The sequence below is a fragment of the Ursus maritimus genome, unplaced genomic scaffold, assembly GCF_017311325.1.
Source record: "Ursus maritimus isolate PB19 unplaced genomic scaffold, ASM1731132v1 scaffold_7, whole genome shotgun sequence".
In the NCBI taxonomy this organism is placed as follows: Eukaryota; Metazoa; Chordata; class Mammalia; order Carnivora; family Ursidae; genus Ursus; species Ursus maritimus.
Window position 1 is genome coordinate 55,505,988 of NW_024426885.1, and position 23,207 is coordinate 55,529,194.

The 23,207-nt window shown below is 54.3% G+C and overlaps 1 protein-coding gene and 1 long non-coding RNA gene across 2 annotated transcripts in view; one reads left to right on the forward strand and one right to left on the reverse strand.

The window, feature by feature from the left end:
- TSPAN15 (tetraspanin 15) overlaps window positions 1-20,375 on the reverse strand; it is a 46,259-nt gene extending 25,884 nt beyond the window's left edge. The window contains exon 1 of the mRNA XM_008695970.2: window positions 20,187-20,375. Within this exon, the coding sequence (XP_008694192.2) occupies window positions 20,187-20,282 (96 nt within the window). The 5' untranslated portion in view covers window positions 20,283-20,375. The remainder of the gene's footprint in view (window positions 1-20,186) is intronic.
- Window positions 4,091-5,427, forward strand: LOC103667785. The gene is made up of 2 exons (XR_569857.2): window positions 4,091-4,265; window positions 5,348-5,427. It is a non-coding gene; the product is annotated as an uncharacterized LOC103667785 (long non-coding RNA).
- Window positions 20,376-23,207: the final 2,832 nt, after the last annotated feature.

A 23,207-nucleotide genomic window follows, 5' to 3' on the forward strand; every position in this document is an offset into this window, starting at 1 on the left:
CAGGTGGGAAGTGGTAAAACAGATAACCGATCAGGATATTCTGAGACAAGAGGCAGAATTACTTCCTCCTGGGAAATCAGAGAAGGCCCACGGGAGCCAAGCCTTGAAGGGTACAAGGGAGTCTGACTTCCCACCACTGGCTCCTCCACGGTGCAGGGACCACTGGCCCCTGTTGGAGGAGTGAATCTGAGAAGTGATATTGCTTCAGATGCCCATAAGCCCAAAGAAGAAACTCTGGTGATCGCATTCCAGAACACAGCTTGCCAAGGCCTACAGATCAGAGTGACTTGTGGTTCGTCTGAAAAACAGGGAAAGAGCCAAGGGAAAAAGGAGTCAAGAGCAAATCACCTCCACCCAACCCACTCCCTGGTTTTCTTTTCCCTCCATCTCAGGCCTCTCTCTCCCCCAATCCCTTCGCTGTGTCAGGACAAAGAGTCAGAAGCCGGCTCCCAGGGCTGTGTTCCCATGACATCTGGGTGATTATCTTCCCAGATCTCGGCCCCAGGTGGGCCCCTGCCAGGCGGGCTCGTTAACAGAGGCCAATCAGCACAAGAGGCCATAGATCCCTGATGCATCCTTGATGGGTGGGCCTGGCAGTGGGGGACAGTGGACAGGTGGGCCTGGCAGTGGGGGACAGTGGACAGGTGGGCCTCGCAGTAGGGACAGGAAGTCCCCAAGCTCTGGTCACTGCAGGCAGTGCCCTAGGCCTAGGGATGGAGCTCCTGCTGAGAGGCGAGGAATGGGGAATGGAGATGGGGATCTGGGCTCGGGGCCCCTCAGGAGGAAGAGCTCTCCAGTGTGGGGCTGGGGGTGTTTCCTGCTGGGGTGCCCACGCGGGAGCACACCCTGTGCCAAACCACCACTGGCTACCGTCTCCCTCTGGCCCAGGGGTGCCTTCCCCTGCAGCACAGAGCATCCAGGGAGCGAAGGCTCTCCCGCTCAGGGCTGTGGGCTGTGGGCAGGAGCGGGGAAGGTGGCCCAGGCCTCCCCACCTCTCAGACCTTTTAAAAGGAGACACAGGCTCACAGGAGTGACAAGGGGGCTTTGTCCTAGACAATGGCCTCCAGTTCAGGTCCCAGCAGCCTTCTAGAGCATATGTGTGTCCACCAGGTCCTGGGCCAGGCATCCCCGATTCTTCCACTGGCCTGGGGCTTTTCCCAGAAACAACCCAAAGTGAAACCAAGAGGAACTTCAGGGATAGGTTTGGTGGGTAGGCAGGGGCCTCCTGTGCTCTCACTTCTCCCTGACCCTCTGGGCTACTGAAAGTGGCACCCATAAAGGAGGCCGCTGCCAGGGCACCTGGGGGGCTCGGTCAGTTAAGCGTCTGCCTTCAGCTCAGGTCATGATCCCAGGGTCCTGGGATCGAGTCCTGCGTCAGGCTCCCCATTCAGCGGAGAGTCTGCTTCTCCCTCTCCCTCTGCTGCTCCCCCTGCTTGTGTGCTCTCTCTCTCTCTCTCAAATAAATAAAATCTTAAAAAAAAAAAAAAAAGGAAGCAGCTGCCTGAACAGGAGTGGGTAGGGCAGGGAAGGGCAGCAGGAGGGGGAAGGAAGAGGAAGAGAGGAAGAACGTTCCTGCAGGGGTGCAGAGGGCGCTGAGCCCCATGGCCAGGCAACCGCTTCCCAAGGGTCACCCTGCCGAGTTGGCCATATTAAGTTAAGGCTTATTTCTACACCAAGTGTTTCATGTCTCTTATTTTTAACATTAGATGTAGTTTTTTATCTAAGAAAAAATGAATCAAATTGCTTTTTATATAAATGTGGCCTTTGCTTCATCCTTTCCCCCTTTGCCCCTGAGCTAGAGTTGGAAGGGAGAGGGGGCAATCAGACCGCAAGGGTCGGTGCCTGGCATGTGCGGGGCCTTACAGAACATAAACTGCTTCCACTCCCAGGGCTCATGACTCCAAAGAGTTCAAAGGACAAAGGCGGAAAGGAGCAGTACCATACACTGGAAGGAGCATAGGGGGTGAGGGGAAACTTTAATCCCAGTCTGTCACCAGCTCCCATGTGACGTTGGGCAAGACCCGTCCCTTTTCTGGGCCTCAGTTTCCCTGCTCCAAAAGGGAAGGGATTGGCTACAAGCCCTAAAATCCTTTCACTGCTCCAGAAGTCCATGGACACTCATACAAGGACAGCCCCACCTAGAATCCCAGCCATCAGCAGACGGAGGGTGGCCCAAAGACCCCTCTCCTGGGATCCTCCTGCTTTCTTACCTGGTCCAGAATGTCACGCTTCAGCATGAGAAAAAGCCCTGCAGGAGACAGAGGTGCCCTTCCCACTCCAGCCTCCACCAAGGCGCACACCCCTGCACTGTCTCCTACAGCAGCAGTGGGTCGCACCCCAACTGTTTTTTTGGAAATCGTAAAGGTATAAGGGGGCTAATACCCATCCACCGAAACTCAGCTCAAAGCTCCTCCCCTGGGAAGCCTTTCTGGATCACCCCAGCCATAGGGATCTCTCTCCACCTCTGATCACCTATGAAACCAACAATGGGAAGCCCTCACCAGTACTGACAGTCATCGTATTAATTATGCCCATTGAACAAATAATGCCAGGTGTTTATTACCGACTGCGTGCAGGGCACGATGGCCGGACCCAGCAGCACACATCCCATCTTTGACCTCCACAACTTCAAAGTCCGCAAATGTGTTAGTTCCACTAGTTCACAGCACGTTTGGTGGCTTAGCTCCCAGACCACACTCTCCCCACAGAAGCCATATGAAAAGTGCTCCGGGCCCGGGCCTGTTCCCAGTGGCCTGCTGAACCACACTGTCCCCAAAGCAGGATGCCATGCAAAGTTGCTGGTGTTCAAGACATGTTATTCCTCCTTCCCCAGTAAAGATAGAGATACTGTTCTAACACCAACGCCTCCAAATTAGATGCCAGAAACCATTTCCCCTTTTATTTTTTTTTTAAAGATTTATTTATTTATTTAACAGAGAGAGAGACAGCCAGCATAAAGGGAACACAAGCAGGGGGAGTGGGAGAGGAAGAAGCAGGCTCCCAGCGGAGGAGCCTGATGTGGGGCTCGATCCCGGAACGCCAGGATCACGCCCTGAGCCGAAGGCAGACGCTTAATGACTGCGCCACCCAGGCGCCCCTCACTTCCCCTTTCAGAGGCACTTTGCTCCAAGGATAATTCAGGGAGAGGGGAGTCCCTGTTCTGAATTCCAAGGCAGCATTCACTGATTCAACATACATTTATTAAATACCTACTATGTACCAGGCACTGGGCATAAAAAGATAAGACTTAGTTCCTGCCCTCAAGGAACTCAATCTGGTAGGACACCCCCGTACACCGGCAAATGCCGCAGAGTTAGGGAACCGCTGCGGCAGAGTGTGCAGACGGGCCAGAGAGGAGCAGATGCTAACTCACAAGCAAGACCAGTGAAATCTGAGAGGGCCTCCTGGAGAAGGTAATGCTTGAACGGAGTCCATTTAATGCATGGGATAGACAGCAAAGATCTCTGAAGTGGACGAGCAGTTTTGGATGCCCATGAAGGTGCCAGGGGGACAGCAGGTCCGCACGGCTGGAGCCAAGCACAGGTGGCTGGAGGAGGGGAGGAGGCCAGGCAGGCCCACAGAGGCCAGACCACCAAGGCCAGGTCTCTCAGGTTAAACCAAAATGTTCATTCCTGAGCTTTACATTTTTGCTAACACCATGTGGCTGATAGGAAGATGGCTGTGGTCTCCTGGCTGCTCCTCGCTCTGCCTGCTGCCATAATCACCACCCTGTGCCCCAGAATACGCCACTGAACACGCAGGAGGATGACAGTGGGGAAGGCAAGCAACATCTTGGTATCACTATAAAAATAGTTTTGACTTCAGGGACCCCTTGAAAGGGTCCCCCCAGGGATGGCTGGAGCACACTCTGACAGCAGCTAGTTGGGGAACGAGCTATTTGCGGGGGGGGGGGCAGTGAACACAGCTATAGCAGCGAACCAAACACACAGGTCCCAGCTTTGGGGGAGTTCACATTCTAGCTGGGGAGACACAAACAAGAAAAACACAGTATGTCACGGTTATAAGCGCTCTGAAGGTAATAAACAGGAAAGGAGGCTGGGGAGGCTGGGGGAGGAGACTGTCATTTTAAATGGCTTAGTCAGGGAAAGTGACGTTTGAGCAAAGGCTTGAAGTCGGGGAGGGCTCTCTGACATCCGCTCGATGGATGGACGGATGTTCAAGCAGCTACCAAGAGCTTGGAATGTGCTCCTGTGCTCACAGAAGAGCATCTGGGGCTGACGGAGGGGGACCATGGAGGAGATGAGGTCAGAGGGCATGGGGGCGGGGCAAAGCAGGTCAGGTAGAGTATCAGAAGCCACTGAAAAGACTCAGACTTCGCTCTGAGTGCGGGGGAGGCCCACAGGTTTACAGAGGAACCTCTGCCGACCGACCCCGATTTTCACAAGAGTTCCTAGGACTGAGTGCTGTGCTGAGTACAGACTGGGGGTGGGGGGTGGAGGCACAGAGGGAAAGCAGTCAGGAGTTTCCTGCGGTCACCCCGATGCCAGGTGGCAGTGGCCTGGACCAGGGTAGGCATGGGGAGGGGGCAAGAAGCAGGCAGACCTAAGATACATTTTGAAGTCACAATAGGGAAATAGCTGAAATAATTTAAGCAGGGAGTCACACGCTCAGATTTGCTTTCAAAAGTTCTTTCGTGGGGCGCCTGGGTGGCTCAGTTGGTTAAGTGTCTGCCTTGGCTCAGGTTATGATCTTGGGATCCTGGGATTGAGCCCCTGCATCGGGCTCCCTGCTCAGCAGGGAGTCTCCCTCTCCCACTGCCCCTGCCCCCTGCTCATGCTCTCTCTCGCTCTCACTCTCTCTCAAATAAATAAATAAAATCCTTAAAAAAAAAAAAAAAGCGCTTTCATCAAAGAGAATATTCACATAGCCCAAAGAGTCATCCCACAGCTTATCTGTCATCAAGGGGAAATGCCTGTTGACGATGGAGGGGGCTGGCGGGCTGGCTTGGCACAGCCAGCAGTGGGGTGGCCGGACCTCGTTCACCTCCAAATGAACGTAGCATCCCGGACCTCCTGCCACAGCCCCCGTGCAGCGCTTGTACTGGAAATGAGTGGCTTGAGCCCAGGGACAAAGAAACCGAGAAGCGAATCCCGAGAGCTGGTGTCCACTGGTCACCGGCCCGGAGCCGTCAAAGGAATCACAGGCAGTGACTAGACTGGGCGATTCCAGAGACGCGTCCCAGCCCAGCCAGTGTGTGAACCTCGAGCACATCCTGGTCAAGTAAAAGATCCACCCCAAAGGACGCCTGGGGAAAAACTGGGGAAATTTGTGGAGAGGAACTGCATATAAGATGAGGTTTTATTTTATGGAGATTTTTTTTTTTCAGATGGACAATGGCAGCGTGTGGGAGAAAGCCTTTTTTGGAAAGCTGAACACTGGAGTATCTGAGGATGAGGTCAGACTGCCTGCAGCTTTCTTTCGGCTCAGCTTGCAAAGCAGTATTGTATTGATAGAGACAAAGAGAGAGAGAGATGTTAAGATGAGACGTTAACAATCGGTAACCAAAGGCAAGCAGGTGTTCTTTAAACTCTTCTTTCAACTTTTCTGTGGGTTTAAAAAAAAATTTTTTTTTTCAAGCTCATTCCCCCTCTCACAACGTGGTTTTGGACCTACTGATTCGAGGCTTCTCTGGCAACGGGGGCTCTCCAGCTTGCAAGAGAGAAAGGGCCTCTCCTGCCCCACCCCGACCCTCCCCGAAGCATCCCAGCCAGGGAACCAAAGACCACGTCCCACCTATCCGTGGGCACACGGACTCCCCGAAAACCTGCTCGTACACACTGGCTGTTCGAGGAGCGTCCCCGATCCAGTGACGCCAGGGCTTGTGGGCGGCCGGCCCTGGCCTGTGCAGCTCCCTCCGGCATCTCCCCCAGGGCCTGGCACAGGGCCCGGCATGTGCGGCTGGTGGTCAGGGCGGACACTCAGGGAGTCCCCGGTCTGGGGACCCCCACGACCCCTGCATCACATCAATACCCAGGCGCAGCAAGGCCCTCCTATCCACTTGGTGAACTTCCCTAAGCAAGCAGAGGGCAAGGCCCCAGTAGGTCCTGGTGGATCAGGCAAGGGCAGGCAGGGGACACACAGTCGTCCTCCCAGGCCTCCAGAACACATAACGTTCAGAGACACAGAGGTATTTCCACTCATGTTTCAGATGCTCTGGGACCTTTTTTGTCCAAATGAGATTCAAGGCAATGCAGGAACTCTCCAGCATTGGAGATCTCTCCAGACTTTTTTTTTTAATGCACTCTGAGAAATATTTTAGGGAGGACTGGAGAAATTTTAATATGGACTTTGTATTTCCCTAGGCCTGATAATGGTGGTTATAGCCAAGAATGTTCTTTTTTTCCTCTTCTTTAGGAGATGCACCCTGGGCTCTTTGGAGTGAACTGTCATAATGTCTGCAACTTACTTTGACATGGCCGAACGTCTCCATTCTGGTCGATGGGTATCTGAGTGTCCCTTGTGCCTTTCCTTCACCTTCTCTCTATGTTTTCATCTTTTTACAATAAAAAGTTGAGAAAGCCGGCAAGATCCAAGTTCCATTTTTTCCCCAGGGGAAGCCTGTTTACAGGTCTGAGTTCCCCTTTGGCCTGGGAAGTCTCCGTGGCCACAGCCAGGGGCCTGTCACCAGAGGCCGGGGCCAGGCAGCTTCCTGTGGCCTAGAATTAATGCCCTCACCAGATGTCTGCTAACTGCTAACCGGGGCTAAATATAGGTTAGAGTGGGAACCTACCAATTATACATCCAAGAAAGCCTACTAGAAAACGGGGCCCCGAGGCTTTAGGACACGCTCCTCCCTGTGCACAGGAGAGAGCGAAGGCAGAAGGGAGTCACTCTACACCCTCAATTTTCTCCTCCTCTGCTTTAAGAAAATCAGGACGAGAGCACACACACACCACAAACCAGCACCACGAAGCCCCGGTACCAAGTGCCAGCAGTGAGAGGAGGTGGGGGCCGCCCGACCGGCCACTCCCTGAGGCTGGGCTGGTGTGACCTGGCAAAGAGTGCTCGCCGGCCGGAGGCCCTCCGCCATTTAGGAGCTGTGTGACCTTAGACAGGCCACTTGCCTCTCCGAGCGCTGGTGTCCTCTGCCATTAACCAGGAATGCTAACGCCTGCCCGATGGTCACTCAGAGGACCCTGGGAGACAGGGAAACTCCTTTGGAAACTCTAAGGTGCTCTAACACGTAGTGAAAATCCCCATTTTTTTTCCTTAAAAGTCAGCAGATACAAAGACTATGTTAAGGGCTTACAGCTGACCAGGGGGTGCCATTATGTTTCTTTAAATTGGCTTTTTCTTAGTAAAACAAACATGATCCTGACCTAACCTACCAATACCTACAAAATCGTAGATTTGAGATAGTAATTCTTTTCTTCCGCACTTATCACACTTCATGCATATCTATGACATTTTATTTTATTTATTTATTAGAGACGGCCAGCGAGAGAGGGAACACAAGCAGGGGGAGTGGGAGGGGAAGAAGCAGGCTCCCAGCAGAAGAGCCTGATGTGGGGCTTGATCCCATAACACCGGGATCACGCCCGGAGCCGAAGGCAGACGCTTAACCGCTGTGCCACCCAGGCGCCCCATATCTATGACATTTTAAACTGTTGCCCCAGGGACTGCCTGAAAGCTTCTTGTGAACCACCAGGAATAAGCAGATGGATGCTGCCCTGGCCCAACCCCCTTAGTCTGCAGATGGGAATGTGAGACCCAGAGAGAGGCTGTCACTCCCACGAGGTCACACAGCATCTTAGCCATCGGACAGCAGCTGTGACCTGGGTCTCCAGACGCCCAGGCCAGTGCTCCCACCACCACAAGCTATCCTCCCTCATCAGGAACAAGAGTTCTCACGCCCTAGCATGCCCTCTCCTGACGGAAAAATTAAAAGGACTGTGATGGATACTGAGGACAGGGATGCCAGCTCCCTTTCTGTCTTCCTGCCGTTCCAGGGAGCCCGATGTAGAGCTGGGCCCCAGGGCCTTGTGCCGCTTCGGGCAGCTCCCTCCTGTCCCACAAGGGGCAGCATCAGCCCACCTCCCTGCGGGAGTCCTGGGAAGCTGCTCCCCATGCCGCCAGGGCCCCTGCTCCTCTGACAGAGCCTCGGGGAGAACTGGAGGGCCCCCAAGTGCCTCGGAAATGTTAGATGGCTACCTAAGTAACCTAGCCAATGAACCAACAACCCCCGCAAACAGCCCAAGTCCCCAAAAAGGAAATGTTCTTCCAAGGAAAAGACCCTGAGACAGAAAGGAACCGAGGAGAGTGAGGCTGGGCATTTCCTTGCAAGTTCCCTAACCTCTCTGGGCCTCTCTTTACCTCAGTGTAGAGCGGGGCAATGATAATGTTGCCTCTTACGGTGGCTGGCCGAGTAAATGAGAGAATGTCTAGCAAACGGGGGGGGGGGGCTCATCGATTGTTAGCTTTAAAAGGACAAAACCGGAGCATCCAGAAGGCACGAGCAGACTGGACAGAGGGGAGCATGGAGGGCTTCTCGACTGCAAAAAGGAAAGTTCGGTTCTAAGAGAGGCCAGCCCCAGAGAAGTCCACAGGGGAGAAAGAAGATGGGGACAAACAGGCCCCACTCCTGTCACAGGGACTGGGGGTCCCTCCACAACTCCTGTCCTACTCTTATTTCTGCTCTGATCATGAGTTCCCCCTTCTTGGGGATGCAAAGAGTCAAGTGGCCACTGCCACGCCTACAGGAGCCCAGAGCCCAACTGTCCATCTACTGCTGACTCAGTGTCCCCGCCAGAGCCTCCTGGGAACGCTGGTTGGCCCCGCCCCATCACAATGTCGGCAGCTGCCCTGAGCTCTCTGCTAGCACTCAGGGAGTGACAGCCTCTCTAGGGACAGGGACAGGGACAGGGCTGGCTTCTCTCTTCAGCCCAGCACAAGGCCAGGCAAACAGTGGTCCCGGGGCAAAGGCTGGGCAGAACCAAGCCAGAGGCCTGAGTTCCAAGCTGCTGCCCGAGTTCTCTGTGGCCCTGCAGGGAGCATCCTTCCTGGCTGCACAGAAGGCCCCACGGCAGGCCTCTGTCCCTGGGCACGAGGGCGGTCCCATTTGCAGTGTGGGCCCCATCCCCCAGATGGAAAGTCTAATCTGGGGGGAAATCACCGAGTGGTGCTCCTCATCCCCTCAGAATGATGGACATGGTTCCACTGGCCACAGAGTTTGAGAACCAGAGGCAGCTGCTGGAGGGTCTGGCGGATTTCCTCCCCTCTGAAAGTAAGGGGTTGCAACAGGTGCCCTCTGCAGCCCTTGGGACTCAATGTGGGACATTTGTCCAGCTCTAGGCTAGGCCTGGGCCAGAGGGGGAACAGAGAAGACGAAGGTGTCATCTCCCCCACCTAGAGGGTCAGCCCGTGAGGAGGATGGAAGCTAACATGGGCAGCAGCTGCCAGAAGTCACGTGCGGGTTCCTGGCCCGTTGGGCGGCCCGGATTATAGAGGAGCATCGGGGACGACTTGGAAGAGGTAGGAAGGGGGCTTGAAGGACGAGGAGGCCTGGCAGAGAGGAGCGCACAGGAGCCTCAAGAGAGGGCGCTCACAGCAGAGGGGCAATGGCTGGACACGGAGGTCAGACGCACCCCCGGGGAAGGCTGGGCCCCTTGGGTAGCAGATCAGGGGAAGATCACGTGGATGATGGGTGAGGCGCGAGACTGACGGGCTGCGTGACCATGGACAGGTCAGCCACAACTCTCCGGGCCCCAGTTTCCTTATCCGTGGGAAGGGGAGAACTTTGTACGTCCCACGGGGGCCAGGCAGATGGGGCAGTGCCTGCAGCAGGCATCAGCAGAGTGCTGGGCGCTGGCATCACCGGGCAGGAGCCCTGCGCCCCAGGGGTGTTGGTCAGGGGGTGCCGGAGGGCACGGGAGGGACGCCATCGGGTGCCTGCCTCACCAGCACTGTTCCAGCTCTTTGGATCCTCAGAACAACCGTGTGAGCCAGGCAGACGCACTGTTCCATTTTACAGCTGAGGAAACTGAGGCCCCTACCAGGGAAGCAACTGGCACAACCCGCCATTTGCATCCATCCAGAGACCAGAGCTATTCACTGTGGAAAGTGCCTGCTGTGTTGTATTTACTTTTTTCCAAAGGGGACTTTCTCACCCAGGGAGGCATTTGCATCTTGGGCTGCAGGGAAGTAAATATTTGCATGGAGGGGAAGAAGGGAAACAGCTTTGGCCTCGTCAGGACTCAGGGGCTCAGAGCCCCCCTCCTTCCTGCTGGGAGAGCCAGAACCAGCTACTCTCAGGGCTGCTGGAAGCCCCTCCCAGGATACTGTGCGTGGCCTGGGACAGTCACATGGGCTTTCCGTGCTGTTTCCAGTCTCTTACCAGAGTATGGGCTGTGCCGGGTGCAGCATGGTGGGACCACGGTGGTGCTTGAGGCCAGGCACTCAGTCCCTGTGCACCCACAGCAGGCCAGGTGCTGCGCTGGGCAGAGGGCAGAGGGCAGAGGCCAGCCCCCAGGACCACCCCATTGCAGAGTGGGGCCAAGTCCCCTCGCTGGAGTGGAGTGGGATGCTGGCTTCTGGGGCTGGTGCCAAATTCTGAGTCTGGGTCACTTCCTGGGGTCAAAAGGACTTTCTAGATCAGTGGACCTCGACTGCGGCTTCAGGCTTCTGGCCCTGGAGGATTTTGCAAGTACACACCAGGCCCCAGCTTCGGAGCTGATACAGTAGGTATGAGGTGGGACCAAGGCAGCTCTACTTTTTAAACGTCCCAGGTGATTCTCATGGGCAGCCTGGAGCGGAAGCGCAGCTCTGGTGGTGCCTGTGAGGGAACTCGGACCCGACTGGCCGGGTTTCCAAGCCTTTCTCTCCGTGTGAATCCAGAGTGATGCGTGAAGCTTCCCCAGCGCCCTGGACAATCTGGGCAGTGTCTGTGCGCTGGGAGTCAGTGCACCGTTTGGAAGAGGCTTGCTGCTGGTGCTGGTCCGGGACAGGACAGCAGGGCTAGCTGGGGTTGGAGGAGGGAGTCGGCAGGCTCAGCCCCGGTGAGAAGGGCCGGTGGAGCCTGCGGAGACCACCAAGCCTGGGCGTGAGGGAGATCGCTCAGGAGGCTGCGCTTCTCCAGGGGACCGGGATGTACCTGGGGAGTGGCGGGTGGTCCTCGAGTTCTAGAATTTGGCTTTCCTTTTGGTTATCTTTACAAACATTCTTTCACCTGTTCTAAAGGTAACACTTCTCTGTAGTTAACTTTGTAACTTAAGAAGTTTCTCTTCAACCAGAGGACTGTTTTTGTGAGTCAGGGATTCACACTCGGGAGGTGACTTTGGGGCTTCCCCCCCTTAGATTATGTCTTCAGCTTGACAACTACTGATGCATGGGCATCCTGTTTGGAATGTTGGTTGTGAACTCGCGATCTGCAGTTCTGCCCCCTGCAGGAGACACATGGCCAGTGGTTGTCTAGCCCCCATTTCCCGGATGGGAACAGTCCCAGACAGGTGAGATGGATTTGTCTGGGGTCATGGTGATGAGCTAGTGACCAGTCAGTGGAAGGATGGAAACTCGATTTCTGACCGCTGAGCTCCGCGGTGGATTGGTGGTCCCACACCCCACCCCACCCTCCCACCAAAAAAATAGGTATGTCCATGTTTGCTACTGTGACCTTATTTGGAAAGGGGTCTTGGCAGATAGAATTAGGTTCTGAATCTCGTGATGAAAGCTTCCTGACCACCTGGGTGTGCCTTAAATCGAAGGCCAAGTGTCCTTATAAGAAAAGGCAGGGGAAGCTTTGGGCCAAGACACAGACACAGAGGGAAAGGCCACAGGGAGGCGGAGGCAGAGGCAGGGAAAGATTTCCCCTGAACCCCTGGAAGTCCAGGAGCCTTGTGACACCTCGGTTTCAGACTTCAGATCTCCAGACCGGCTGTTGCCGTAAGCCACCCAGCTGTTACGGGGCAGCCCCCAGGAAACTTGGGATTTCTGGAGGCAGCTTCAGGAAAGAAACGCAAGCCCTCTCTGCTCCACCAGGTTGTCTCACTAGAGCGTGCCCAGCTGAGCAGGGAGAATCGATTTCCCTTCTTGGGGGCTGTGGGGAAGACTGCGGAGACCCGGATAGGGCTTGGGGGCGGAGCACGGCTAGCGAGGGCGAGGCCTACCGTCCGGCCCCGCCCTAGGCCCCGCCCTCAGCCCCGCCCCCTCCCAGCCCCTGCCGCACTCCAGGCCCACGGTTGTGCTCTCCGGGGCCTTCTGCAAGGAAAGCCTGATAGAAAGAGGGTAAAACAGGGGAGGGGAATGTGAGCTGGCTCTCAGGAAGGACTTCCTGGTTCTAAAAGCAGTTTCATAGAAACTGCTTGCCAAGCGGGGCTGTAAAACATTTGGGCTTCTCTTACAGCCTTTCAGAACAGGAATGTCACCTGTTACCGGGCACAGGTAGAATATGACTTGGACTTCTGGCTGGGCCAAACTTCCAAGGGCAGCGGAGGGCACCTGTTGCAACCCCTTACTTTCAGAGGGGAGGAAATCCGCCAGACCCTCCAGCAGCTGCCTCTGGTTCTCAAACTCTGTGGCCAGTGGAACCATGTCCATCATTCTGAGGGGATGAGGAGCACCACTCGGTGATTTCCCCCCAGATTAGACTTTCCATCTGGGGGATGGGGCCCACACTGCAAATGGGACCGCCCTCGTGCCCAGGGACAGAGGCCTGCCGTGGGGCCTTCTGTGCAGCCAGGAAGGATGCTCCCTGCAGGGCCACAGAGAACTCGGGCAGCAGCTTGGAACTCAGGCCTCTGGCTTGGTTCTGCCCAGCCTTTGCCCCGGGACCACTGTTTGCCTGGCCTTGTGCTGGGCTGAAGAGAGAAGCCAGCCCTGTCCCTGTCCCTGTCCCTAGAGAGGCTGTCACTCCCTGAGTGCTAGCAGAGAGCTCAGGGCAGCTGCCGACATTGTGATGGGGCGGGGCCAACCAGCGTTCCCAGGAGGCTCTGGCGGGGACACTGAGTCAGCAGTAGATGGACAGTTGGGCTCTGGGCTCCTGTAGGCGTGGCAGTGGCCACTTGACTCTTTGCATCCCCAAGAAGGGGGAACTCATGATCAGAGCAGAAATAAGAGGAGGACAGGAGTTGTTCAGGGACAACTTTATTAAATCCTAGCTAGTTACTGTGGGTGATGTAGGCTGTGACCCTGAGTTCTGTCTGCCGCCTGTCTGACACTCCCTGGTCTAGGTATGCTCTGGCCCCTGAGCTCCTGGAGGTGCTTCTCCCAACCCAACCTCCCCAGGTGCTGGGACCAGTGCTCAGCCTTGTAGGACACTTCTAGGACGCCTCTGCCTGGACACGCATGCCCCTCATGTGGCACACGGCTTCTGCTGGGGCACCACTAAAGCCCAGGAACTAAGGGGTGGGAAGGACCCAGCCCCTGAAAAAGGCCACATGCACGCCCCCCAGGCTTCTCAGCCTAAGACTATGGCCATAGTCGTCTACTCTAGGCCAACAGAGCATCCCTGGCAGAAAGTAGCCTCCTCTAATAAGACAGACTCCAGAAGTTCTCACATCTTAAGTCCCAGCCCCGCTGAGCTCTGCAAGGGCCCCAGGGACACTGGGCCCTACAGGGTGCTTTGTGCCTTTGCATCTCTCCTCTTGCAGAAGCCTCCCCAAGGCCTCTAGTGTATCCATAGAGGAGACGTGTCAGAGGCTCAGAGAGGTGGTCCTTTACCCATGGTCACACAGCAGAAGCAGCACTTGATCTATGTCTCCAGCTGCCATCAGGTCCCGACAATTAAACCTCCGCTTTCAGTCACTCGGACCCCATACTCCTCATATGACCAGGCCCCTGCCACCCTCTCCACCCACAACTTGGCCCTTCTTAGGCTTCCCTATCTGCTTCAGCCATGCTGGCCTACCTCAGGGCCTTTGTACTGACTACTCCCTCTGAGATGCTCTCTACCGACCTTTCTTATGGCTGGTGCCTTCTCATTCCTTGGACCTCAGCTGAAACGTCAGCTCCTCATAGAGTCCTTCCTTGATGACACCATGAAAGTAGGAACTTTCATCTCCTCCCCTTGCTCCCAAATTTCCTCTTTAGCACCGATCACAAGCTACATTTACTTACTGGTGTGTCTGTCTTCCAAGGCCTGGCCTGAGTCTGTCTTGTTCATAGCTATTTCCCAGTAAACATCACAGTGCCTGGCATACACACTAGGCATCAAATAATTATTTGTTGACCAGATAAGCAAAGAACCACCTCCACCCTGGAGAGCATGGCAGTTCAGGACTAGACTCCCCGCCTTCTGCTAAGATGCAGTTCAACCCGACTCCCATCCACAGGTTCGCTCTGGACAAGGTTAATCTCAATGTCCTGTGTTCTGGGCTAACCCCGAAGACCTCTCTCCCCCCTGTACATGGAGCCAGCCGGTACAGAAATCTCATTATCGGTCTTTTATCTGGTTTACTCTGAGCCCCACCCCAGGCTGGCATTGTGAGTCACCCGGAGAGGTGAGGCACCAGCGTGGGTAAGAAGGAGGACAGGTTGTTACTCCTGCGTCCTGGGAACAAACAGCCAAAGACGGGGCGGTCCCCATCTATTCCCACAATTTAAAACAACGCCTCTCTTACAGGAAGAGAAGGGCTCAGGCTCAGAAGCCTAAGCTAAGGGCAGAGAAACTTCCTTGAGGCCTTAGTTTGCTCATCTGTGAAATGAATGCATTGGAATCTTCTCCAAGTGACTTCCAGGTCTGCCTTCTTGATTCTCCGGATTTTTAAGGCCTCTCGACCAGGCTGGGAGAGGGGACCCTAGTCCCAGCCCGTTACGCCTGGTGGCTACTTCTCCAGGATGAAGTCACTTTCTGCTTGAATGCCACTATTTTCTCTTTGAAATGCTTGCCTAGAACAAGAGGAGGAGGCACCTGCCTGAGGACTCAAGCACAATAATAATTTTTAAAATCCAGAAAATAAACTATGTGCCTATAGGGACAAGGAGATGTCCAGATGTGCATTTATCAGTGTGTAACAGCGGTGCTCGCCCAGGGCGGGAACAAAGGCGACGTCTACTGTCCTCAGTGTACTTACCTGAATTGCCTGAAAGGTTTTTAATTGAGCACACGTATTATGTTCACAAAAACAATAAAGCTCTTTTCAAAAGTTAGAAATTCCTGCTGGAAACTGAATCTACTTTCTTTTTTGTTTGGCTTCGTCTAGTGTTGAACTGGGAAGCCAGGGACATGACTCCTTGCAGAAATGCTACCCTCCACCCACACCTTGGGCCCTGACAGCAGGGGGAGACCACGGGGGTAGGGGGCAGGGGGAGGGCTGCTGAAGGTCATGGCGACCCAGTGCAGTCAGGCCTTGTGGGTCCTGCTCTTGGTCTGTCCCGAACTTGCTATGGGGTCTAAAGCAACTCGCTTCCTCTCTCCAGGCCTGTTTTCCTCGGTAAAATGAAAAGGTCACTCTAGAGGTGCCTTAAGGACCCTTCTCATTCTCAATCTAAGGATCTTGAGTTCCTAGAAAAATAGAGAGGAGGGTGGGAAGACTGGCTAACCCTTACGTAGTTGATGTAGTGTTTGCGCTAACGTGCCAGGCATTCCTGTAGGCTCTTCCTGTATATTCATCCATTTCAGGGTCTCGGCAACCCTCTAGCATCAACCACTTTACAGATAAGGCAATCGAGGCACACAGAAGTCAGTACCTAAATCACTCAACTTATAAATACCAGAGTTGGGATTTGAACCCATGCAGCCTGGTACAGGTCCACACTCTTAAACTATAGGAAAGTATAAAGAATCACAGGCCAAGCTATGATAACGGGGTCCAACCCTGGAGAAGGCGAGGAAGGATTAATACAGCCTCTGGCACTTACTACCCCCCGCCACGTGCCCGTGCCCACTTCTTTCCCACTCACCTCCCCCACCCCAAGTCCTTTTCTTCCTGATTAGTCAACATCCCCCAGCCCTGACACTCTTTTGTACCCAACTGGAAATCCTACCCCATTGTCAAGGCAGCAGGCTGATGCTTTCTAGAGGGCCAGTGCCTCCGTGATCAGCCCAGGCCACTCTGCAAATTCAAGGCCTCAGCGAATCTGACCACTGCTGGCTACATACCCAACTCAGGCCCTGATCCAGGGGCCCCCAGCTCTGATCCTTGCTCACAAGACACAGGGTGGGACTTGACCAGCCCAGTGCAACAAGCTTCCCCTGAGCACTCACTCTGTGCCCAGCCCCAAGCCCAGGACTTGGAAGAGGACAAGAACGAGCTACACCCCTGACCTCCAGGAGCCCACAGTCTAGCATGGAAACACAGTCGTGTAAACGGATCTCTAGGATACCCTGTGGTCAGTGCTAAAATTAGAGGTGTGTCCCCAGTGGGCTGAGGGCACATGTGTCAGAATGATTCACGCTGCATGGTGGGAAGGGGAGGCTCCAATGCCTCCGGGTGAGCTCATTCCTCATGGAGACACCCTCAGAGACCTACCAGAAGGAGCACTGAACAGGGGCTGAGGAGTGACCCTGAAACATGCCCTGAGCCCCACAGTCCCCCGCTGAAAACGAGAGGGCTCCCAGGTGTGGGACAGGAGATCATGTGAGGGGTTCAGGGTCACATTTATACTGACTCATAGACTGAGAAAAAGTTTTCATTACTCACTTCCCTTCCCATCCTTCCCATTGCATCCAGGAGCAAATCTGTTTTGGTGTCAGTTTGTCCTACAACCTCTCAAACACTTGCCAGCCTGCCTTTTGAACACAGAGCTCAGGTCCCCAGCCCGCATCACCCACAGTGTCTAGCCAGGACTTAATAACATTTTGTTTTCCAACTTCACGACTTAGTGTTACAGTTATATGCTCTTGTCAGTGCTGAGTACGGGTTTCCCATTGGCAGTGGTGATATAAAGCCTCCTTTTAAAAAATAATTTAAGATTAAAAAGTGAATCAGTTTAAAGCAATAGAATAAATAATACTATAACTGGTAAAACTCTACATAGGGCAATTTAACAAACATCAAAATTTTAAACACACATACAAAACCAGGCAATGCAGTTCTATGCTATTAGACATTCCAACTGTGATTACCGCTGGAGGGAGGGGGTGGTGACTGGAAACGGGCGCAAGGGGGGGTTTCTGGCTTCTGCTCTCCATTCTAGTGGTTGACCTGGGGGCTGATTATACATGTGTGTTCGCTTTGTAAAAATCCATGAGGCTGTATAAGTTTACAATTGGTGCATTTCTGTACATATATTATACATTCACCTATCCTTTAAACCCACCGCTTCTCCTTCTAAAAATTACCCTGCAGATATACATACACATGTGCAAAATAACACGTTCAAAGCTACTTGCTGCACTGCTGCTTGCAGTCACCGAAGATCGGAAACAACCCTAGTTCCCCAGCTGGGGACTGACTGAATGACTTTGGGCTTAGCCTGCAGTGAGCTCTACGCAGCCATCAGACAGAATGAGGCGGCCACTACCAGAGCTCCGAACTTCACATGGACTTCAGTGTAAGTGAAAAGGTAAGGGCAGAACTGTATATCATGTGCTCCCTTATATGGAAAAAAAAGATTATATAATGCATGCACACGTCCGCACCTAGGGCAGCCCACCGCTAGGATGCTGTCTTCAAAGTGAATGATAAGAAACTGATCAGAGATGTCCCCTCTGGACAGGGTGGGCCAGGGGAGAGGGCCAGGCGGGAGGCTTATCACTGATGACGACTCTTTGGTACTTTAAAATTTTGTACAGTGTCCTTGCATTTCATATTCGATAATAAGATTGAAAGCAGAAAGTCTTGCAGAAGGTGCTTGACTATGGTAAAACTTCTGGCCCCTTTCAGACCTAAGTCTGAGATGAAGAGACGTCTTAGTACTTTGGGCTTATAAAGCAAGTAACCCTTGGCCCCACTTCTCACCCCAAGGGATGGTACCAGAGATAATGGGCCTTCCTGTAATGGGTTTCCAATTAGCAGCAAAGCTGCTAGGACACATTACTTCCTCACGCTGGGCCTCCACCCTGCAGTGAAAAGCTGGCACCTAGAGCTGCCCTGTCAGGGGTGGCAGGTGGCTGAGTTCTTGGCATGGGTGGGGAGGTTTTTAAGCAGAAATACTTCCAGCAATGGGAAGTCAAGGATTTGCTAAGGCAAGCTCAGTTGGCTGGAGAGGAAAGATTCCAAGTTCTGAGTCCCACACTTGGCCCAAGAGAAGCAAAGCAAGTGCCATCGAGTATCTCCCTCCAGGCCACAGGGGACAGCGACAGAACAATGCCTTGACAATTCGAGTTCAACTGTAACCGTGTAACTCTCTTTTGTATAGCACCAGTCTCACCCACATGTCACCATATCCCCATATCACTTATCCTAAAAACAATCCAGTGAGGTGCAGGGCAGGGTATCATTTACCCATTTTACAGATGGGAAAATGGAGGTGCAAGGGGGTGAAGAGACTGGTCAGGGATTACACATGGAGAGAAGGGGTGAAGCCAGAAACATAGCCCCACCTCTGACTCCTGGTCTTCCCTTATCTTCCTACCTACGCTTCACCCTCAACAACCTTAGCCTTCCCTCCTTCAACTGTGACCTCCAGAGACAAGAGCTCCCGCAGCCAGACAAGCATGGGGCAGGCAAAGAATCCAAGAATCTGAACCAAGGGGTCTGTGAGACCATCAGGCCCAGCAGGTTACATCCCTGACTACAAACTAGAATCACCTGGGGGGCTTAAATAACTATGCCAGGGCCCAGGGATCTGCAGTGTTTTCTAAAGTCTCTGGTTGATCCTGATGCAACTTTGGGAGAGAATCACCCCCACTCCAATCCCACATAGAACCTTCTGCCTCCCTGAGGCCTCTACCATCCTCTAGAGGCACCAGCCTTGTTCTCTAGAGAGGCAAGTCACTTAACAGCTCTGAGGTCCCAAACAAGGAAGTGACTTGCCTAAGATCTCCCAGTGGGTCAAAAACAGAACAAGACAAGAATCTGGATCTCCTGCCCCCCAGGCAAGGTTATATCCATAGAGGGGTCAAATGGAAAGACCTGTTATCAGGCAGACCTAGCTGTTCCTGCTAACAGAAGAGATCCAAGGAGGGTCTAAAGAGGAGAATACGGTGTGCATATGTTTCAGGAGGGATAGGAGCCAGAGATCTCCCCTCCAGTCCCTGGGCAAGTCTGCCTTGTGGCTACTGGGGGCAGGAGACTATTCTGGAGTGGCCTATAGAAAGATGTCCTCATTTCTAGATGGGGGTCCAGCCTAGTCGGAAATCTTCATAAAGAAATCAGTCTCTCGTGACAGCTTACCAGGTAGGCCCAGCTTCCCAGTCAATAATAATAATAATAATAATAATAATAATAATAATAATAATAATAATAATAGATCACACTTCTTAAGCTCTTCACTGGTCCCTGTGCTGAGCACTGTACTTGGCCTACTTCATTCAATCTCCACACCCATCCCTACAGTTGAATATAATTACTGTTTCTATTTGCAAATGAAGAAACTATCGCCTAGAGAGTTTAAGTAACTTCCTCAAGATCACTCAGCTAGAAAGTGGTAGCCGCAGGATTCGAACGAAGCCTAGTTCATGTCCAACCACTAACAGCCTGCCGCCCAGCAATACACAAGAAGAGGTAAAGCTCAGTGGCTGCGGAAGTTATCCAACAGCCAGGAGCTGCTGGAGACCTACGCGATCTGGTGGAATCCTCCCAACTACTCCGCGGACAAGGCACGCCCATCCTCCTTCCACCAAAGAGGAAACTGAGGCATGGTAGGGAAGCATCTCGCTCTGGGACGTCCGCAAGTAGCTAGTGGGAGTCCAGGTTTCCCCGCCCAATCCAGACCACAGAGCCGAACCACTGCTTCCCCACAAGCTGATGGGGAGGCAAACTCTGTAACACCCGGCCGGCCGGTGGGCGCTCACAACGCAGTAATCACCGCCTGGCCCAACAGCCGATGCGCTGCAGACACGGAAAACCAACGCTCTGGGCAGGTGCCCACAGGTGAGCCACTGACCGCTCCTTCGTCGTAGTCAACGGGCTCTAACGCTCCGCACCCATCCGCGGCTGAAATTCAGGCTGAGCCGGGGCGCCAGAATTTCCTGCTTCCCTGGGAGAGCGGGACGAGGAACCAGGCGTGCACTCCCCGCGCCCTCCCTGCAGCAGCCAAGTCTAGACCCTACCCCGGTACGGCGTAGGGCGGTCCAGAGAGTGTCGGCGCCACACCCCCCAACTCAGGTTCCCCCGGGGGTCACTTACCCAGAACACCGTGGAGTAGATGACCAGCGAGAACTTGAGCCAGAGGTAGGAGAGGCGCGCGCAGTAGCGCACCTGCTCGGAGTCCCCGCGGGGCATCCTGGGCACTCTCCGCGGGCCTGCGGGGCTGCGGGGCTCCCGGGCTAGGTCCCTCGCCGTGAGCAGCCCCACCTGCGGCTGCCAGCCGGACCGCGCGCCCCGCCACCGGCGCTCGCTCCGGGACTGACATCGGCGGGCCGCAATCACAGCCCCGGCCGGGACCAGTCCGCCCAGCGGCCAATGGGCGCGAAGCCGCGGCCCAGCCTCTGGAAGGGGGCGGGCAGGGGGCGGGCAGGGGGCGGGGCCGAGGCCCCGGACCCACGGGAGGCTCAGAGAGAGGAGGGGGCGAGGGTTATGCAAACGAGGCCCGCGGCGGCTCTGGAGGGCCTGTGCTAAGGGCGCCGAGTGGGGCGTGAGAGAGTGTGCACAAAGGAGCGCTGGGGAGAAAGCAGGCGTACCTAATTGGGGGTACGTAGAAATGCGTTGCTTTCCACTGTTGTCAAGAGGGCAGACTGTAGGAAGAGGGCAGGAATTAACCGCTGTGTTAGAAGCGTGCAAACGAATGTGCAAGACGGGAATGGAATACGGAGGTGGAGCTGCTCAGCCTGAGCGGGTGGGGGACCGACTTTAGTTAGGAAGGTGTGGCAAACCCGGTGGGGCTAAGGGGTCCCCTTGGAGCTGGGGCCGCGAGTTTACTTCTGTCACAGATCCCCAACTAGCCTTCCCCGCCCCCCCCCCCAACGAGTCTCTGGGAATCCCCTTCTCGGAGGCTGGTGGAGATCCCAACCCTGCCCCCAGGGCCTCTTCCTCTGGGAAGCCCTCCCACCGCCCATCCTCAGGCCAGGTCAGTGGCCCTGGCCCTTGCTGCACACAGCCCAGGTCTGACCCAGCCTCTCCTCTCCCAGCATTTCCTCCGCCTGGGGTCAGAGTCTGTCTCCCTTGGCACCCCTGCACGCACCCAGCCCAGGTGTGACCCAGTCTCTCCTCTTCCAGGGTTTCCTCTGCCTGGGGTCAGAGTCTGTCTTCCATTGCCCCATCTTGACTCATGTGCTGTTTCAGGCCGAGCTCAGCCTGGGGCTTGGGAGTCAAGCAGTTGTTTGTGGTGGTGTTATTGCGTGGCCCAGAGGTCGAGTTCAAGGCAGTGCTGGAACTGGGTCCCTGGTGGTGACTGCAGGAATGGCACCTTAGTCCTTGTCCCCTGCCCTGGGCTCCCAAGCCTCCCAGAGAGAGACAGGCGCCAAGACAGACCCGGCCTGCTCCAGCCCCCAGGGTTCTGCCCTAGAAGGAAGGAAGGAAGGTTGGGATACGGAGTGTTGGAAAGCAAGAATGTACTGTCCGCTTCAAGCTCCTTCTAACAGACTAAGAATCAAATTGACATTAGACACATTAACAGGAGAAAATCAAATTTAATAGAATACATATGAGGAATCCACATAGATGTGAAAATTCCAAAGGCAGGCAAAATGAGATACATATGTCATTCTGAACTAAGGAGAAAGGGATAGGGGTCGGGGACTTCAAGGAGGAAATGCAATTCATAGGAAAATGAAAAGGAGTAAATGTTTAATAAACAAATATTTGTTTATGGCCTCCCCCCCAACCCAGGAACAATGGGACATAGAGGACTTGGCTCGAACAGGCTTTGCTAGGTTCCTCCCTTTCTATCATACCTACTTTATTATTATTATTATTATTATTATTATTATTACTATTATTATTATTATTTTAGAGAGGAGGAGGGGCAGAGGGAGAAGAAGAGAGTAAATCTTAAGCAGTCTCCACGCCCAGCGCAGAGCCTGATGTGGGGCTCGATTTCAGCACCCTGAGATCATGACCTGAGCCAAAGAGTTGGAGACTCAACCGCCTGAGCCCCCGGGCGCCCCTACCATACCTACACTAGATCATAATGTAGTTATCTGTGTCTTCCTGGAGCCGATTCTCCACCCAAATTCTTTTTAGGCAGTTGAGGGGGAGGTAAAGAGCGTTTCCTGAATCTGCTGGGCTTTGATGCTTTTCAATTCAAAATAATCTTCATGCCAAAGTGGCCCATCTTGGGGCAGCCAGACCTTGGCCCCTGCGCTGGAAGGCAATGCCTTGCCCAGAGAAGCAAAAGGAATTCAGTTTCCTGGTACAAAGGGAGGGAGTCCTGACTGGGTGTTTGTGTTGGGTAGGGACGGGGAACATTACCTGAAAGGAGTAGCCAAGGGCTGCAAAGACATCTTACCACAGTGTTAAAAGTCGTCCTTTGAGGAGGACGCTACTCTTTACCCTTCTTTGGGAGACTAGCTTCCCTCCCCCAGCCCTGCAGAGCTCACCCTACACCCTCTCTTGGAGGTACTGGTCTCATTCCCTCGCCCCCCTCCCCAGGGGCTGTCCATCTCCCTCTCCCTGGGTGTGAGCCTCCCCACTGGGGTTTTCTTTCCAGTTGCCCTTGGCCTTGGTTCTGGCCTCTAGCTAGCTGCACTTTCTCTTCTATTTCAAGTCTTCCTGGTGCCATGCCCATCTGGAGCAGCCCCTCGGGGCTCTCCCTGAGCCCCTATAAGTAGTGCCCCGGGGGAGGAGGCTGTGACAGTCCTGCCCAAAGCCTGGAACTCGGCGGGACTAGCACACCCCTCCCTGGGCTCCTGAGCGCCTTTGTTGCCCTCCCCCGCCCCAGCCTGACCCCAAGTACTGTGGGCTGCCCCCAGCCACCTTTGCAAACACTGAGACCTCAGAAGAAGTGACACACCTTATTTTGAACTTCTCCCTCTTTTAGCCAGGAGCCAGGGCTGGGGGTCAGCAGGCGTAGGGCTAATCCTGGTTTTGCTGTGAACGTTTTGAGAAACCGTTAGAATGAGTGGCATAGATAGTGTGACATACACGTATGAGTGTGGCCCCGGCTGCAGTTCACAACCACCTAGTGTGTTTCAAATGTATGCTGAGGGGCGCCTGGATGGCTCCGTTGGCGAGCTTCCGCCTCGTGGTTTCCCCTCAGGTTGTGATCTC